General features: G+C 44.9%; 1 protein-coding gene across 1 annotated transcript; it reads left to right on the forward strand.

Moving 5' to 3' along the window:
• The first annotated feature begins 4,287 nt into the window (after positions 1 to 4,287).
• On the forward strand, positions 4,288 to 7,985 carry LOC140207817 (immunoglobulin lambda-1 light chain-like). Its single transcript, XM_072276381.1, has 3 exons — positions 4,288 to 4,414; positions 4,522 to 4,875; positions 7,657 to 7,985. Exons 1-3 carry the CDS (start codon positions 4,315 to 4,317, stop codon positions 7,983 to 7,985), a joined length of 783 nt encoding a protein of 260 aa, XP_072132482.1. The 5' UTR covers positions 4,288 to 4,314.
• The last annotated feature ends 12,200 nt before the right edge of the window (positions 7,986 to 20,185 follow it).

Genomic DNA, 20,185 nt, shown 5'->3' on the forward strand with positions numbered 1-20,185 from the left:
CTGGTCCATAATTTGCATTCTGCTGCCTTTCTCCTTTCTTAAGCAGAGGAATAACATTTAAAATTTTCCAGTCTTCTTGTAATACGCCAGAGTCTAATTATTTTTGGAAGATCATTTCTCATGCCACCATAATCTCTAATGCTACCTCTTTCAGAACAGTAGGATGAGGTTCCTCTGTTCCGGGTGACTTAATTACCTTTTGGTCTTTCAGATTTTTGAGCACCTCCTCTCTTGTAACAGTAACACCACCCACTTTTCTTCCTTCATACATCATAACAACACGCACATCGCTCGTGTCTTCCACGATGACGCAAAATACTCATTTAATTCATCAGTCATCTCCTTGTTCCTCGTTCAGATTTCGCTTGCCTCATTTTCCAGCAGTCCTATATCCACTCTCATTTTTTTTTTATTTTTAGCATACTTGAGAAAACTTTTACTATCCACTTTGATATTATTTTCCAGCTTGCTTTCATATTTCATCTGCTCCCTTCTAATGATGATTTTAGGTGCTGTCTATAGGTTTGTTTTAAAAAAACATCCGAATCCTCCATCTTCCCACTATTTTTTGCACTGTTGTATGCTCTTTCTTTTGCTTTTAAAAATAGCTTTGACTTTTATTGTCAGTCACGATTGTACTCTTTTACCATTTGTGTGTTTCTTCATTGGTGGAATACACATGTCCTGCACCTTCCTCATTTTTCCCAGAAACGCACGCCATTGCCGCTCTGCTGACATGCCTGCTAGCAGGTCCTTCCAATTTACTTCGGCCAACTCCTCTCTCATACCACTGAAATTTCCCTCACTTCACTACATCAGTCTTCACTTTTTCCTGTCAAATTTAATGTCATCACTAAGGGTTTACAAGAGTAAACCTTGAGGGTTCTTTGACCCTAAGCTCCCTAATCGCCTCCGGTTCATCCGTAACACCCGATCAAGTACAACTGATCTGCTTGTAGGCTCAGCGACAAACTGCTCTAAAAATCTATCTCTAAGGCATTCAACAAATTCACTTTCTTGAGATCCATTACCAGCCTGATTTTCCCAATCGACCTGCATGTTAAAGTCTCCCGTAACTACATTGCTCGTTTGACTCGTCTTCTATATTTCCTGTTGTAACACGTGGCCCACCGCCCGCCTCTGTTGGGAGGCCTGTATATAACTGCCATCAATGTCCTATTATCTTGCCGTTTATCTCAACTCAACCCACAAGGATTCAACTTCTTCCGAACCTATGTAATATCTTTCTATTGACCTGATACTATTTTTACCAGTAGAGCCACACCACTCCCTCTGCCTACCTTCTTATCCCCCCAATATAACATGTAACCTTGGATAATCTGCTCCCAACTACAACCGTTCTTCAGCCATGATTTAGTGATGGTTACAACCTCATTCCTGCCTAACTGTAATATTGTAACAAGATCATTCACTTTATCACTGAAACTACGAGAGTTTAGCTGCAATAACTTCAGTTCCGTATTTACTATCCTTTCTGATTCTGCATCCCTAATGATTTGACACTCAGCCTGCTGACTGCAACTAAGTTCCATCACCTGCGTGCCCTTCTTGACAATCTGCCTGACTCTTTCTTTACTGTTTACCATCCGTCCTATCCTGAATCCCTTCACTCCGGTTCCCACCAGCCTGCCAAGTTAGTTTAACTCCTCGCTAACAGCCCTGACAAACCCATCCTCGAGAATATTGGACACCCTCGCGTTCAGATGCAACCCATCACTTTTGAACAGGTCATACCTGCCCCAGAAGAAATCCAAATTATACAGGAGCCTGACACCCTGCTTCTCAGCCACGCATTTATCTGCAAAATCGTCTACCCGTTTCTACCCTCGCTGGCTCGTGGCTCAGTCAGCAATCCACAAATTGCTATGCGAGATCTCCTGCGTCTTAGCTTTCTACCTCGCTCTCTAAATTCTCTTTTCAGGATCTCATTTATTTCCCTTCCTATGTCATTGGAACCAACATGTACCAAGAAGTCTGGCTGCTCCCCTGACCCTGGTACCTGGGAGGCAACATACCATCCGGGTGTCTCGTTCACACCTCCAGAATCTCCTGTCTGCTCCCCTCTCTATCGAGTCCTCTATCTCTTCCGCTCCTTTCTTCTCTCTATTTCCCTTCTACACCCTGACCCATGCTCAGTACGTGTAACCCGGTTGCGGTGGCATTCTCCCGGGTGATCATCCTCCACAAAAGTATCCAAAGCGGTATACTTCTTTTTGAGGGGGATAGCCACAGGTGTGCTCTGTTCTAACTGCCTATTTCCATTTTTTCCTGATAGTCACCCAGGTACTCGCCTCCTGCTATTTCGGGGTGACTACCTCCCTTTAACTTTGATCAATTATATCTTCGCTCTCCTCAGATTAAGGAAGTGCCTGCAGATCATCCGAGAAACAGTGATAGAAAACGTGATCGGCAAATCTCTTGGTGATCCCTTGGTAATTGTGCCATAACTTACTCAGTAGCCGGAAGCAGTAAATGTTGATTATCAGCAGGCCGCCTGTAAAGTGACTCGCAAGAGTTTGCTGAAGTAAGAAATCCAGCTGTTCACAGTGTATATCAAAACATTTGGACAAGAGACCGAAGTGTAATATTGCCATGTTTATTGATTGTCAGGGTTATCAGGACAGTGAAGAATGACTGAGTTGATGTTCGTACGTTAAGAAAATAAGCAGGGATGCAAAATACCGAATAAAATGTGGAAAAACTGAGGTGATGTGTAGAATAATGTTCTAAATTGGTGTCTCTTTCAATAGGAAAAGGGTGAGGCCATGTGCAAGTTCCTGTTGAAGTATACGGTCAATTAACTTTACACATGTACACAAAAGAACCACCCTTCCTCTAAGTCAGAAAATAGATATTAGCACACGTGCTGAGTGGTATGGTCTGAGATCGACAAGTTGACATGAAGTGTGAAGTGAATGTTTATTTAAGGAATAATAATGTTTATTACTCCCTCTAATTATGAATGCATTTTGTTTGTTTGTATTTGCACAGTTTGTCTTATTTTGCACATTGGTTGTTTTGCCGTCTCAGTATTTAGCCTTTCCTTGATTCTATTGTATTACTTAATATTTACTGCGAATACCCGCAACCTAATGAAACTCAGGGAAGTATATGATGATTTACCGCAGTTTGACAGTAAATTTATTTTGAACTTTGAATTTTATAATCCCAATCCTGTGACCACGGTCTAATTTATAAACCTCAATTTAATCAATCCTGTGGTTTCTGCTCAAAGGTTCCCCCGGATGTTGATGGCGAAGTAAGGTCATGGAACGTCACAGGTTGGTGGTCAGATCCTTTCTTGTTGACAGGGACCTTTGCTGGAGCTAATGTAGTCAAAATGGTGTTTGCTCCTACCAGCCTTGTCTGACCATTTTACGTGTCTTGTTTCATGCCTCAATATCTCACTGTCGGAAAATTACATGAATGGGGTTTCAGATAAAAGTTCTCGGATGTAAACGGCGACTATCCAATTCCCGGCATAGATACTGCCCGACCTGTTCAGTCATTCCAGATCTTTCTGAGTTACTCCAGGTTACCGCATCTGCAGCCGTTTGTATCACCGGGGCAATTATTTCTGAACATCCCTAACTCCCATCTAATGATGCGCGGAAGATTCACTGCCGAGAGGAGCACTCCTAATGCCCAGCTGTGTTAATTGCGTTCCACTGCAACCCCTTTGCACAATGACTGACCCCAATATCTGACGTTAAATGAAATTCTGCCCAGGTCCGCTTTAGAAACTATAGAGAGAAATACTTGTCGGTTGGGAGTTATGCATTTTAGCGACAAACTTTATTCACTCATAAGGAAAGCAGCGACATGCTTTCTGCTGGAATTATATATTCTCAGAGAGGAACCGATGTATTGTCGAGGTAATTTTGGGATAGCATAGAGCCTTTGCAGAAATTTGATGTGACCTTGAAAAGTTTTGCTCTCATTTGCCATTCTGAGCAAAGACAAGGGGCCGAGTGCCACCTCTACACACACCCACTGTACCAGAGGGGAGCAGCCGAAACAATGTCTAAAATAAAATTAGCCTGAGTTTTCTCCAAAGTTCTACAGGAACCTTTTGATACAACTGAAGATGAAGCAATCTTGAAATTACGGTTTAAAGTTTTAAAAATCAGCAAGTTGGCATCCAAAGTTTCCGAAGGTCAGTAAGTCAATCTCCGCCCACATTCTTTCCCTGGCGCCGCCCACTAATTTACATCCCAATTCATAAACGGACCCGAAGACCCCAGTTTGTAACCTCTAAAATCTGAGCAGTTCCCGAAGTTTGCAGAACAGCGCATGGTTCGGTCGGAATTTTTGGGCGCTCGCTGTCTGCACCTGTCCGGAGGAATGTCCCCAGCGCTGCATCTCCTGTGGGTTCTGCTGGTTCATTTACCAGGTGAGAGTCGGATTGGTTTACGCACGGATTTTACTTTAAAATTGGGATTACTGCTGATTTTAATTTTGCTCCAAGTCACCCAGTAGTTTTATTGTGCTTTATTGCAGATATCCACGCGGCCCCAGTGCTCAACCAGACCCCAATGTCCGGACCTGTTTCCGCGGGACAAACAGTCCGCTTAGATTGTCGGATACAGAACGGTAATGTTGGAAGTTACTACATGAACTGGTACCGACAGCGTCCCGGGGAGAGACCGAAGTGGGTGTTAGAACATTACCCAAGCAATGATATATACCGAGGAACAGGGATCACAGACCGTTTTCAACCGTCCAGAGACACCTCCAGCAACAGTCACATCCTGACCATCAGCAGTTTGGAAGCCCGGGATTCCGCCGTCTATTACTGTGGAGCGTGGGATAATGGAGTTATCCTCGGTCCAGGCACCATCCTGGATATTAAGAGTAAGTGACTCCGTCATTCTGTTCCAAAAATATCCTATTACAGCCACTCTCATTCCCCACAGCTGGATAAAACCCCGTCCAGGGAAGGCTTGTCATTTTTCTACACGGTGGGAGGTTCCATCCGTCTCTGTCTGGCAAACAGACCGTTCAGCCCATCCAGTTAATCTCAACAATTACATTAATGATCGTCTGACTTGTGAGCAATTTTTTTTTGGACACTTCTGACCTACTTCAGTTGGTGTAGGAGAAATCAATAATTTCCGACCTCTCTCCTCTTTAACACAATAGGACCCATGGATTGTATTTTTAGCATTGGTTTACCATTGCTACTTTTCACAAGATGTAATGAAAAGTTTGTCTTGCACACTGTATTTAAAGATCACGTGATGACAGTGCATTGAGTTAAAGACAGCTTAATGCAGAATAAAATATATTAGACACACAGGAAATGCAATTCATAGAAATATAGAAACATAGAAAATAGGTGCAGGAGAAGGCCATTCGGCCCTTCGAGCCTGCACCGCCATTTATTATGATCATGGCTGATCATCCAACTCAGAACCCCGCCCCAGCCCTCCCTCCATACCTCCTGATCCCTGTAGCCACAAGGGCCATATCTAACTCCCTCTTAAATATAGCCAATGTACTGGCCTCAACTGCTTCCCGTGGCAGAGAATTCCACAGATTCACCACTCTCTGAGTGAAGAAGTTTTTCCTAATCTCGGTCCTAAAAGGCTTCCCCTTTATCCTCAAACTGTGACCCCTTGTTCTGGATTTCCCCAACATCGGGAACAATCTTCCTGCATCTAGCCTCTCCAATCCCTTTAGGATTTTATACGTTTCAATCAGATCTCCCCTCAATTTTCTAAATTACAACGAGTACAAGCCCAGTTCATCTAGTCTTCCTTCATATGAAAGTCCTGCCATCCCAGGAATCAATCCGGTGAACCTTCTTTGTACTCCCTCTATGGCAAGGATGTCTTTCCTCAGATTAGGGGACCAAAACTGCACAAAATACTCCAGGTGTGGTTTCATCAAGGCCTTGTACAACTGCAGTAGTACCTCCCTGCTCCTGTACTCATATCCTCTTGCTATAAATGCCAGCATACCATTCGCCTTTTTCACCGCCTGCTGTACCTGCATGCCCACTTTCAATGACTGGTGTATAATGACACCCAGGTCTCGTTGCACCTCCCCTTTTCCTAATCGGCCACCATTCAGATAATAATCTGTTTTCCTATTTTTGCTACCAAAGTGGATAACTTCACATTTATCCGCATTAAATTGCATCTGCCATGGATTTGCCCACTCACCCAACCTATCCAAGTCACTCTGCATCCTCCTAGCATCCTCCTCACAACTAACACTGCCACCCAGCTTCGCGTCATCCGCAAATTTGGAGATGCTGCATTTAATTCCCTCATCCAAGTCATTAATATATATTGTAAACAACTGGGGTCCCAGCACTGAGCCTTGCGGTACCCCACTAGTCACTGCCTGCCATTCTGAAAAGGTAGATAAGTTGCAAGACCATAAGGAGACAGGTTGTGAGGTTAATCGTCCATCGTATCGTACCAGAGAACCACTCAATAGTCTTATTACAGTGGCCGCTATCTGATCTCATTAAAACAATCTACTGTCCACACATACTCCATATCCCTCCAGTCTCAGCAAACCCATGTGGCCGTCTAACGGATTTTTGACCATCCCTATCGTGGATGCCTCCTCCACCTCATCAACCCATCACTCTGTATAAAAATAAACATTCACCGAACTTCTCCTTTATATTTTCTTCCTCTCGACTTAGATTTCTGCCCTGGCGAAAAAGTCTTGACCGTCTGTCCTATCGTTATCTCCCATACGACCTTGGATAATGTTCACACATAACTAGGGGAAAATGATCGCTACCACAAGCATGGCAGCTACCCTTCCCTCTTCATTCACCTCCTCTGAGAACATGCTTGTCGCGAATATTCCATAATTTTTCTGGGTGCGGTAAATCCTGGACCACAAAGCAAGATGTTCACCACTTCAAGTTAAAGCAATTGACAGTTTGTTGTTGAGAACTGTGTCATTGTGATTGTAGAAAGCACAGGAGAAGAACATCAGACTTGAAAAATAATACACACTAGGGGAAGGTACCGGGTAGAAAACAGGCTGGTCACAGAGTCGAGCGGCAATAGACGGGTTACTAGGGGTTCGGAATGCAATGTGGGTCTAAATGAGTCGTTTCGCCTCTTCCCGCTTCTCACCGGTTCACAGACCTCCTCTTTTTCCGTCATGTCCTCCTTACTCACCGGGTACTGAGTCTTAGATATCGATTGAGCTTTCCCGCACTCGGGATATCCCAAGGAGACTGCATTCTATCATCAACAGAAGGTGTAAGATTTTCAGTTATCGTCCTAAGAGTTCAAGATTTGGGGAGTTATTGGAGAACAACGGGGAAATGGTCTCACTAAAGGGACCAATCATATGGGCATGGTGTGGGCAATCAGCAAAGAGATTGAGTAGTGCTGAAGTTATCTTTTAACACAATTCAGTGCCGGGAGCAGAGTGTATTCAAAAACATTATTTTTTGAAATACATGATGTCACGTCGTAGCCGCGCAAGGCTGCGAATTATCCGGGCAACTCTTCACTCAAAGATTTGCACCCGAGGAGTCAAATGTGCCCGTTTACTGTATCCCAATGCCTGTGTTAATTTCGGCGCTGGCGTTTCTATCTCTGAACAGTCCATGAGATAATATTGTTTCTATTCCCCTCCGTCTCCTCTCTCACACAGGTAGCGATTCCCGGGAGCCCTCAGTTCTCCTGCTCCCTCCCTCTCCGGAGGAGACCGGCACGGGTTCGGCCACTCTCTCCTGTCTGGTGAGTGGTTTTAAGCCGGGCTTTGTAGCGCTGCGCTGGAGCGTGGATGGAGTCGAGACGGAGAGCGGGGTGACGACAGGCGCTGTCTCCCTGGACACCGACCAGACCTACAGGCTGAGCAGTTACCTGCGGCTAACCACCGGTGCCTGGAACAAGGGATCTAGTTATTCCTGCAGCGTGAGCCACAGCTCGCTGAGCTCGCCGCTGCGCAACACCATCTCTTCGTCCGCCTGTGCTCAGTGACAGTGTGCCAGCTGGCAGCACACACGGATTGTTTGTTCTTGTTTAATGCAGTGAAACAATGATTGGGTCAGCCCATTGCAATGTAATTGTGCAGTAATGTTCGCTTATTGAAACAATCAGAATGTTTAATAATTTCAGAACAGTTGGCAATAATAATCCATCTTTTGCAACGGATAATTCTGTGTAGAGTTGTCCCAACAATGATGTGTCTGAATTACCGCTGTGTGTAGACTCAGGAGCGATCTCCCGTGCTGTGATTTGAACTTGTGTAACACAACTCTGAATAAAAAAGGAAACAACGGTAGATTTATCGTGTCCTGTCTTTACTCGGTTGCTGGCAGTACGTTGCGGGGAATGGTCGCGGATATGGTGCTGCCGAGAAGCCTCAATCAGGATTACAGTTAAATAGACTCAGACCGCCTTTCTGATCTCTGCTTCCTGAGCGTTCGTCGGCCGTCGGCACCCACCTCCCACCATCACCGGAACCTTCTACTCCTCGGTGTCCTGCACTTCTGCTCTTCATTTACACCCATCCCTGTGGGAGGGAGATCAACATTCTCACGGCCTTTTGGCCAACGTCTTACCACTGGGAGTGTTACACTGTATGGATGTTTCCCCGTGACGTGACCATTCTCTCCATCGATTCCATTAGTTCCTGAATGAAGGCCATCGGCCTCACTTCCTGCCCTGACAGCACCGTCACCACCCGCCACACCCACACACTAGCTTCTGTAACTCATAGTTATCTTCAAAGTTTAAGGTAAATTTGTTGTTATAGTATGTATACGTCTTCATATGCGACACTGAGTTTCATGTTCTTACAGGTATTCACAGTAGAATAAAAAAGCACAGTAGATGCAATTAAAAACTGCACACAAAGACAAATAACCGCAAATAAATAAATGGATAGACAGAAAGATAGACAGATAAATAAAGTAAATAAACATTAATAGAACAATTAATTAAATTCAATCAATCAATCACAAACAAATAAAAAACGGATAGTCATAGTCATACTTTATAGATCCTGGAGGAAATTGGTTTTCGTTTCAGTTGCACCATAAATAATTAAATAGTAATAAAACCATAAATAATTAAATAGTAATATGTAAATTATGCCAGGAAATAAGACCAGGACCAGCCTATTGGTTCAGGGTGTCTGACCCTCCAAGGCAGGAGTTGTAAATTTTGATGGCCACAGGCAGAAATGACTTCCTATGACGCTGTGTGTTGCATCTCTGTGGAATGAGTCTCTGGCTGAATGCAACCCTGTGCCCAACCAGTACATTATGTAGTGGATGGGAGACATTGTCCAAGATGGCATGCAACTTGGACAGCATCTTCTTTTCAGACACCACCGTCAGAGAGTCCAATTCCATTCCCACAACATCACTGGCCTTACGAATGAGGTTGTTGATTCTGTTGGTGTCTGCTACCCTCAGCCTGCTGCCCCAGCACACAACAGCAAACATGATCGCACTGGCCACCACAGACTCGTAGAACATCCTCAGCATCGTCCGACAGATGTTAAAGGACCTCAGTCTCCTCAGGAAATAGAGACGGCTCTATCCCTTCTTGTAGACAGCCTCAGTATTCTTTGACCAGTCCAGTTTATTTTCAATTCGTATCCCCAGGTATTTGTAATCCTCCACCATGTCCACACTCACCCCCTGGATGGAAACAGCGGTCACCGGTGTCTTAGCTCGACTCAGGTCTACCACCAGCTCCTTAGTCTTTTTCACATTAAGCTGCAGATAATTCTGCTCACACCATGTGACAAAGCTTCCTACCGTAGCACTGTACTCATCCTCATCTCCCTTGCTGATGCATCCAACTATGGCAGAGTCATCCGAAAACTTCTGAAGTTGACCAGACTCTGTGCAGCAGTTGAAGTCCGAGGTGTAAATGGTGAATCGAAAGGGATATAAGACAGTCCCCTGTGGAGCCCCAGTGCTGCTGATCGCTCTTTCGGACACACAGTGTTGCAAGCACACGTACTGTGGTCTGCCAGTCAGGTAATCTAGAATCCATGCACCGGGAAAGCATCCACCTGCATCGCTGTTAGTTTCTCTCCCTGCAGAGCAGGGCGGATGGCGTTGAACGCACAGGAGAAGTAAAAAAACATGACCCTCACATTGCTCGCTGGCTTGTCCAGGTGGGCGTAGACACAGTTCAGCAGGTAGACAACAGGAATACTGCAGATGCTAGAAATTCAAGCAACACACACAAAAGTTGCTGGTGAACTCCCACTTCCTCCAAACTAAAGGTGTAGCTATAGACACCCGTGTGGGTCCGAGCTATACCTGCCTTTTTGTTGGCTTTGTGGAACAATCTATATTCCGTGCCTATTCTGGTATCTGTCCCCCACTTTTCCTTCGCTACATCGACAACTGCATTGGCGCTGCTTCCTGCACGCATGCAGAGCTCGTTGACTTTATTAACTTTGCCTCCAACTTTCACCCTGCCCTCAAGTTTACCTGGTCCATTTCCGACACCTCCCTCCACTTTCTAGATCTTTCTGTCTCTGTCTCTGGAGACAGCTTATCCACTGATGTCTACTATAAGCCTACTGACTCTCACAGCTATCTGGACATTTCCTCTTCTCACCCTTTCTCTTGCAAAAACGCCATCCCCTTCTCGCAATTCCTCCGTCTCCGCTGCATCTGCTCTCAGGATGAGGCTTTTCATTCTAGGACGAGGGAGATGTCTTCCTTTTTTAAAGAAAGGGGCTTCCCTTCCTCCAGTATCAACTCTGCTCTTAAACGCATCTCCCCCATTTCACGTACATCTGCTCTCACTCCATCCTCCCGCCACCCCACTAGGAATAGGGTTCCCCTGGTCCTCACCTACCACCCCACCAGCCTCCGGGTCCAACATATTATTCTCCGTAACTTCCGCCACCTCCAACGGGAACCCACCACTAACAACATCTTTTCCTCCCCCCCCCCACCTCTGCATTCCACAGGGATCGCTCCCTACGCAACTCCCTTGTCCATTCGTCCCCCCCATCCCTCCCCACTGATATCCCTCCTGGCACTTATCCGTGTAAGCAGAACAAGTGCTACACATGCCCTTACACTTCCTCCCTTACCACCATTCAGGGCCCCAAACAGACCTTCCAGGTGAGGCAACACTTCACCTGTGAGTCGGCTGGGGTGATATACTGCGTCCGGTGCTCCAGATGTGGCCTTTTATATATTGGCGAGACCCAACGTAGACTGGGAGACCGCTTTGCTGAACACCTACGCTCTGTCCGCCAGATAAAGCAGGATCTCCCAGTGGCCACACATTTTAATTGCTCGTCCCATTCCCATTCTGACATGTCTATCCACGGCCTCATCTACTGTAAAGATGAAGCCACACACAGGTTGGAGGAACAACACCTTATATTCCGTCTGGGTAGCCTCCAACCTGATGGCATGAACATCGACTTCTCTAACTTCCGCTAATGCCCCACCTCCCCCTCGTACCCCATCTGTTACTTATTTTTATACACACATTCTTTCTCTCACTCTCCTTTTTCTCCCTCTGTCCCTCTGAATATACCCCTTGCCCATCCTCCTGGTCCCTCCCCCCTTGTCTTTCTTCCTGGACCTCCTGTCCCATGATCCTCTCGTATCCCTTTTGCCTATCACCTGTCCAGCTCTTGGCTCCATCCCTCCCCCTCCTGTCTTCTCCTATCATTTTGGATCTCCCCCTCCCCGTCCAACTTTCAAATCCCTTACTCACTCTTCCTTCAGTTAGTCCTGACGAAGGGTCTCGGCCTGAAACGTCGACTGCACCTCTTCCTACAGATGCTGCCTGGCCTGCTGCGTTCACCAGCAACTTTTGTGTGTGTTGTCAGCAGGTAGACGCTGGCATCATCAACTCCTAGTCGGGACTTGTAGGCGAACTGGAGGGGATCTAAGTGTAGCCTAACCATAGGCCGGAGCAGCTCCAGAACAAGTCTCTCCAGGGCTTCATGATGTGGGAGGTCAATGCCACCGGTTTGTAGTCATTGAGTCCGCTGGGGCGCGGCGGCTTCTGCACAGGGACGAGGCAGGACATCTTCCACAGCACAGGAACCCTCCGGAGCCTCAGGCTCAGGTTGAAGACATGGCGAAGTTCTCCACATAGCTGAGGGGTACAGGTTTTGAGTACCCTGGTACTGACAGCATCCGGTCCTGCAGCAACTGTTTCAGCTGTCTTCTGACCTGTAAAGGGTTAAAGGGATAATGGATAAATTCACAAATAATACTGAGGACATGAGTTTGAGAGTGAATCTATAGATTGTGGAATCATTTCGGAGATGTGGTGATTATAGTCATCCACTTTGGTTCAGGGGCCTGATGGCCTAACTCTTATGGAAACTTGTAGTGCCCGATCTAAGACTGTAATTGTCAGATGAGAGAGAGTTGCTGAAGCGCGAAACAAGTGTGAGATGACTACAGAGACTTGTTTACTTTTGTTAAAGTTATATCTTGTCTGACCAATAACGTGGTCTTTATAGACGGTGCGAAAGATAAGATGACTGCCAATGTTAGCTCCGCGCACACACAACGAATTCAGTGCATTTCACATAAATTATTAACGGTTGCCTGACCTGCTGATTTCATTTTTTCAAGAATTTGGCGTAGAAATCTCACTTCGTCATTAATGAGGTTTTTATGTTGGTTGGATTGTGTCAACCTGTTCATGGACTGTGCTAATCACTCTATTTTTGGATAATACAGAGCAATTTGCGCGACATTAAAGAACATGGAATTATGATGTAGTGGCTATTACAGAGACTTGGCTGGCACCAGGGCAGGAATGGATTCTCAATATTGCTGGATTTCAGTGCTTTAAAAGAGATAGAGAGGGCGGAACAAGGGAAGGAGGGGTGGCATTACTGGTCAGGGATACTATTACAGCTACAGAAAGGGTGGGTAATGTAGCAGGATCCTCTTTTCAGTCAATATGGGTGGAAGTCAGGAACAGGAAGGGAGCAGTTACTCTACTGGGGGTATTCTATAGGCCCCCTGGTAGCAGCAGAGATACAGAGGAGCAGATTGGAAGGCAGATTTTGGAAAGGTGCAAAAATAACAGGGTTGTTATAATGGGTGACTTTAACTTCCCTAATATTGATTGGCACCTGATTAGTTCCAAGGGTTCAGATGGGGCAGAATTTGTTAAGTGTGTCCAGGATGGATTCCTGTCACAGTATGTGGACAGGCCGACCAAGGAGAATGCCATACTAGATCTAGTACTAGGCAATGAAGCGGTCACAGATCTCTCAGTGGGTGAGCATCTGGGGGACAGTGACCACCGCTCCCTGGCCTTTATAAGTATCCTGGAAAAGGATAGAATCAAAGAGGACAGGAAAATTTTTAACTGGGGAAAGTCAAATTATGAGGCTATAAGCCTAGAACTTGCGAGTGTGAATTGGGATAATGTTTTTGCAGGGAAATGTACTATGGACATGTGGTCGATGTTTAGAGACCTCTTGCGGGATGTAAGGGATAAATTTGTCCCGGTGAGGAAGATAAGGAATAGTAGGGTGAAGAAACCATGGGTGACAAGTGAGGTGGAAAATCTAGTCAGGTGGAACAAGGCAGCATACATGAGGTTTAGGAAGCAAGGATCAGATGGGTCTATTGAGGAATATAGGGAAGCAAGAAAGGAGCTTAAGAAAGGGCTGAGAAGAGCAAGAAGGGGAATGAGAAGGCCTTGGCGAGTAGGGTAAAGGAAAACCACAAGGCATTCTTCAATTATGTGAAGAAAAAAAGGATGACAGGAGTGAAGGTAGGACCGATTAGAGATAATGGTGGGAAGATGTGCCTGGAGGCTGTGGAAGTGAGCGAGTCCTCCATGAATACTTTTCTTCGGTATTCACCAATGAGAGAGAACTTGATGATGGTGAGGACAATATGAGTGAGGTTGATGTTCTGGAGCATGTTGATATTCAGGGAGAGGCGGTGTTGGAGTTGTTAAAATGCATTAGGACAGATAAGTCCCCGGGGCCTGACGGAATATTCCCCAGGATGGTCCACGAGGCGAGAGAAGAGATTGCTGAGCCTCTGGCTAGGATCTTTAGGTCCTCGTTGTCCACGGGAATGGTACCGGAGGATTGGAGCGAGGCGAATGTTTTTCCCTTGTTCAAAAAAGGTAGTAGGGATAGTCCGGGTAATTATAGACCAGTGAACCTTACGTTTGTGGTGAGAAAGCTGTTGGAAAAGATTCTTAGAGATAGGATCTATAGGCATTTAGAGAATCATGGTCTGATCAGGGACTGTCAGCATGGCTTTGTGAAGGGCAGATCGTGCCTAACAAGCCTGATACTATGCTTTGAGGAGGTGACCAGGCATATAGATGGGGGTACTGCAGTGGATGTGATCTATGTGGATTTTAGTAAGGCATTTGCAAGGTTCCACATGGTAGGCTTATTCAGAAAGTTAGAAGGAATGGGATCCAGGGAAGTTTGGCCAGTTGGATTCAGAATTGGCTTGCCTGCAGAAGGCAGAGGGTGATGGTAGAGGGGGTACATTCAGATTGTATGATTGTGACTAGTGGTGTCCCACAAGGATCTGTTCTGGGACCTCTACTTTTCGTGATTTTTATTAACGGCCTGGATGTGGCGGTTAGAAGGGTGGGTTGGCAAGTTTGCAGACGACACAAAGGTTGGTGGTGTTGTAGATAGTGTAGAGGATTGTCAAAGATTGCAGAGAGACATTGATAGGATGCAGAAGTGGGTTGAGAATTGGCAGATGGAGTTCAACCTGGAGAAGTGTGAGGTGGTACACTTTGGAAGGACAAACTCCAAGGCACAGTACAAAGTAAATGGCAGGATACTTGTAGTGTGGAGGAGCAGAGGGATCTCGGGGTACATGTCCACAGATCTCTGAAAGTTGCCTCACAGGTGGATAGGGTAGTTAAGAAAGCTTATGGGGTGTTAGCTTTCATAAGCCGAGGGATAGAGTTTAAGAGTCGCGATGTAATGATGCAGCTTTATAAAACTGTGGTCAGGCCACACTTGGAGTACTGTGTCCAGTTCTGGTCACCTCACTATAGGAAGGATGTGGAAGCGTCGGAAAGGGTACAGAGGAGATTTACCAGGATGCTTCCTGGTTTAGAAAGTATGCATTATGATCAGAGATTAAGGGAGCTAGGGCTTTACTCTTTGGAGAGAAGGAGGATGAAAGGAGACATGATAGAGGTGTACAAGATAATAAGAGGAATAGAGAAAGTGGATAGCCAGCGCCTCTTCCCCAGGGCACCACTTGCTCAATACAAGAGGACATGGCTTTAAGGTAAGGGGTGTGAAGTTCAAGGGGGATAGTAGAGGAAGGTTTTTTACTCAGAGAGTGGTTGGTGCGTGGAATGCACTGCCTGAGTCAATGGTGGAGGCAGATACACTAGTGAAGTTTAAGAGACAACTAGACTGTAATATGGAGGAATCTAAGGTGGGGGCTTATATGGGAGGCAGGGTTTGAGGGTCGGAACAACATTGTGGGCCGAAGGGCCTGTACTGTGCTGTACTATTCTATGTTCTATGTTCTATAAATCCTGTCTATAAGATAAAAGTCAAATGAACGATCGGGCAAATGACGCCCACACTTGGTATACTGGAATAATCAACACTTCTTAAGTTTGCAAACATATTTGAAAACACTGAGACTGTCAAGCGCACAATAAAACACTAAAAACAGAAAAGTCAATGAACTTAAATAAAATACGTTGCATATTATAAAACATTAGCTTTATTTGGTATACGTAGAAACAAACATACAGCGCCGTTTGCGTCAAGCCAATTCAATAAAGATTGTGCTGGGGACGGACCGGAGGTGTCAACACCCCTTCGGCCACAACATGCATTTATGTGGTGTCTATGCATTTACCTATCTATCTAACTGTCTATCTGTGTATCTATCTGTCCAATTACTTCTTTTATTCATTCAGAGGTACAGTGCGTAACAGGGCCTTCGCTCCGCCCAGCAACCCAGTCTTTTGTCCCAAGCGCAATCACACAACAATTTACAATATTCAGCTAACCTTCCCAACCGGTACTTCTTTTGACTATGGAAGGGAACCAGAGAACTTGGAGGATGTTGTCAGTACCTCCAGCTGAACTTCGAATTTTAGTGTGTTTTCCCACTTGCCCTCAGTCTCCGGCTTTGTATTGCCATGTGCTCTTGTTTCTTTTCATGCCCGCTGTGCCCCTGTCTCCGCTCCTACTGTACTCCGGCCCTTCTGCTACGGAGGACTCCGCCTCTCACCTGTTTCTGATTATTACCTGTTTTGCTGCCACTTCCGTCTCATTGTGCTCCACCTATCATCTGCCTCTCTGTTTATTGCTCAGTGTATTTCAGTGCTGTGTTTTCACCTGTTTGTTCTTAGATTGCCCCAGTGAATTTTCCTGAGCCTCTCCAGCATTCGTATCTGCACTCTCTACGTCTGAAAATCAAGTACCTCGAAACCTCATCCTCAGCGATAGACTCCAACACTTTCACAGCCACTGAGATTAGACTAACTGGCCTATAATTTCCTCTCTTAAAGTGTCAAGAATTTGTACTCTTCTAGTCCTTCGGACCATGCCAGAGTGAAGTCATTCTTGAAAGATCATGGCCAATGCATCCGTTAGATCTTCAGCAACCTCTCTCAGCCACCTTAAGACCTTTCAGTCTGCCTATCAAGTTTTCATTTGTAATAGTAATGACACTCACTCCTGCTCCCTAACACTCACGGACCTCTGGCATACTGCTAGTAACATCCACAGTGAAGACAAATGCAAAGTACCCATTAAGATCATCTGCCATTTCTTTGTCTCCCATTACTACATCACCAGCATCATTCTCCAGTGGTCCAATATCAACTCTTACCATCCTTTTAGTCTTCATCTAACTAAAATATTCTGTTATCCTGCTTTATATTATTGGCTAGTCTGTCCTCATATTTCATCCTTTATTTTCATGTAGCTTTTTAGTTGCCTTTTATTGGATTTTAAAAGCTTCCCACACAATTTTGCTATCTTATATGTCCTTTCCTTGACTTTTATGCAGTCCGTAATTTCCTTTGTCAGCCACTGCTGCCATTTGAGACCATCGTCCTCTGTGGGACATATCTATCACGCGACTTGTGAACTATTCCCAGAAAATTTAACTAACTTTGCTCTTCCGTCATCCCCGCCAGTATCCTCCTCCAAGCCACCTCGGAAGCTCCTGTGTCATGCCTCTGCAATTCCCTTTATTCTATTGCGATACTGATACATATGAGTTCCGTTTCTCCCTTTCAAATTACAGTAGGAATTCAATCATATCATCACTGCCTCCTGAGTGTTCCATGACGTTAAACTCTCTGATAGTATCTTAGTTATTATACAACACCAACTAGGCTCAAGCATAAGTTGCTTCAAAAAACTGTCTCTCAGGCACAACTAATACCCTGTCTTGCCATCCGACCCAAAATTTACTTTCTCATTCTCCATGCATATTGAAAATTACAATTACAATTGTTGCATTATCCTAATTAAATGTCGTTTGCAGCTACATTTGCTATCTCAATCCCACATCCTGGCTACTATTTGGAGGCGGATGTATGATTCCCAGAATACCTATACATGATTCTCATGATGTTTTATTTTCACTCTTGCAATTTCTTAACTTAACCCAGAAAGATTCAACATTCCCTGACCCGATGTCAACTCTTTCTAAAGACGAAATTCCGCCCCTTACCAATAGAACGAAACCACCAGCTATGCCTTCCTTCCCGTCCTTTCAATATAAACTATATCCCTTGATGTTAAGCTCTCAGCTCTGGCCTTCTTCCAAACACAACTCAGTGATTCCTACAACGTCATACCAACAAATCTCTAATTGCGTCACGAGTTTGTCCACTTCGTTCCGAATGCTTTGCGCATTTAAATACATCAACTTCATTCCTGCATTTTTCGCCCTTATGAATTTTGCGCTGTAAAATTTAACTATTTGCTCTGTTTGCATTTCTACACAATCAATGGCTTATTATTTCTTACGTTCATGTTATACCCATCATCTACTGGTAAACATGCTGGCGCATCCTCAGCTCTGCCATGCTGGTTCCTATCCCCCTGCCATATTAGTTCAAACGACTTCTAAAAGCTCTGATAAATCTGTTCGAAAGAATACTTGCCCCCCTGGGATTCCGATGCGATCCGTCTCTAAACTTAAAGAAGGGTAACTTTGAAGGTATGAGACGTGAATTAGCTAAGATAGACTGACATTTAAAGGGTTGACGGTGGATATGCAATGGCAAGCATTTAAAGATCGCATGGATGAACTACAACAACTGTTCATCCCAATTTGGCAAAAGAATAAATCGAGAAAGGTAGTGCACCCGTAGCTGACAAGGGAAATTAGGGATAGTATTAATTCCAAAGAAGAAACATACAAATTAGCCAGCAAAAGTGGCTCGCCTGAGGACTGGGAGAAATTCCGAGTTCGGCAGAAGAGGACAAAGGGCTTAATTAGGAAAGGGAAAAAGGATTATTAGAGAAAACTGGCAGGGAACATAAAAACTGACTGTAAAAGCTTTTATAGAAATGTGAAAAGAAAAAGTTTGGTTAAGACAAATGTAGGTCCCCGACAGACAGAAACAGGTGAATTGATTATGGGGAGCAAGGACATGGCAGACCAATTGAATAACTACTTTGGTTCTCTCTTCACTAAGGAGGACATAAACAATCTTCTGGAAATAGTAGGGGACAGAGGGTCCTGTGAGATGGATGAACTGAGGGAAATACATGTTAGTAGGGAAGTGGTGTTAGGTAAATTGAAGGGATTAAAGGCAGATAAATCCCCAGGGCCAGATAGTCTGCATCCCAGACTGCTTTAGGAAGTAGCCAAGAAATAGTGGGTGCATTAGTGATAATGTTTCAAAACTCTTTAGATCCTGGACTAGTTCCTGAGGATTGCAGGATGGCTAATGTAACCCCACTCTTTAAAAAAGGAGGGAGAGAGAAACCGGGGAATTATAGACCGGTTAGCTTAACATCGGTGGTGGGAAAAATGCTACAGTCAGTTATCAAAGATGTGATAACAGCATATTTGGAAAGCGGTGAAATCATCGGACAAAGTCAGCATAGATTTGTGAAAGGGAAATCATGTCTGACAAATCTCATTGATTTTTTTTTTGAGAATGAAACTAGTAGAGTGGATAGGGGAGAACCAGAAGATGTTGTATATTTGGATTTTCAAAAGGCTTTTGACAAGGTCCCACACAGGAGATTAGTGTGCAACCTTAAAACACACGGTATTGGGGGTAAGGTGTTGATATGGATAGAGAATTGGTTGGCAGACAGGAAGCAAAGAGTGGAAATAAACGTGACCTTTTCAAAATGGCAGGCAGTAACTAGTGGGGTACCGCAAGGCTCAGTGCTGGAACCCCAGTTGTTTACAATATATATTAATGACTTATATGAGGGATCTAAATGCAGCATCTCCAAGTTTGTGGATGTCACGAAGCTGGGCGGCAGTGTTAGCTGTGAGGAGGATGCTAAGAGGATGCAGGGCGACTTGGATAGGTTAGGTGAGTGGGCAAATTCATGGCAGATGCAATTTAATGTGGATAAATGTGACGTTTGGCGGCAAAAACAGGAAAACAGATTATTATCTGAATGGTGGCCGATTGGGAAAAAGGGAGGTGCAACGAGACCTGGGTGTCATTATACACCAGTCATTCAAAGTGCGCATGCAGGTACAGCAGGCGGTGAAAAAGGCGAATGGTATGCTGGCATTCATAGCAAGAGGATTCGAGTACAGGAGCAGGGAGGTACTGCTACACTTGCACATGGCCTTGGTGAGACCACACTTCGAGTATTGTGTGCAGCTTTGGTCCGCTAACCTGAGGAAAGACATCCCTGCCACAGAGAGGGAACAAAGAAGGTTCACCAGATTGATTCCTGGGATGGCAGGACTTTCATATGATGAACGACTGGATCGACTAGGTTTGTACCCGTTGAAATTTAGAAGATTGAGGGGGGATTTTATTGAAACATATAAAATCATAAAGGGATTGGACAGGCTCGATGCAGGAAGATTGTTCCCGATGTTGGGGAAGTCCAGAACGAGGGGTCACAGTTTGAGGATAAGGAGGAAGCCTTTTAGGACCGAGATTAGGAAAAACCTCTTCACACAGAGAGTGGTGAATCTATGGAATTCTCTGCCAAAGGAAACAGTTGAGGCCAGTTCATTGGCTATATTTAAGAG

Source organism: Mobula birostris, chromosome 2 (assembly GCF_030028105.1).
Source record: "Mobula birostris isolate sMobBir1 chromosome 2, sMobBir1.hap1, whole genome shotgun sequence".
Taxonomy (NCBI): Eukaryota; Metazoa; Chordata; class Chondrichthyes; order Myliobatiformes; family Myliobatidae; genus Mobula; species Mobula birostris.

Bases quoted from the DNA above. Each gene is read 5' to 3' on its own strand.
- LOC140207817 (XM_072276381.1), top strand. From the start codon at position 4,315: ATGGTTCGGTCGGAATTTTTGGGCGCTCGCTGTCTGCACCTGTCCGGA. The intron at 4,415-4,521 runs GTGAGAGTCGGA...GCTTTATTGCAG, and splicing joins TCTGCTGGTTCATTTACCAG to ATATCCACGCGGCCCCAGTG. The intron at 4,876-7,656 runs GTAAGTGACTCC...TCTCTCACACAG, and splicing joins CACCATCCTGGATATTAAGA to GTAGCGATTCCCGGGAGCCC.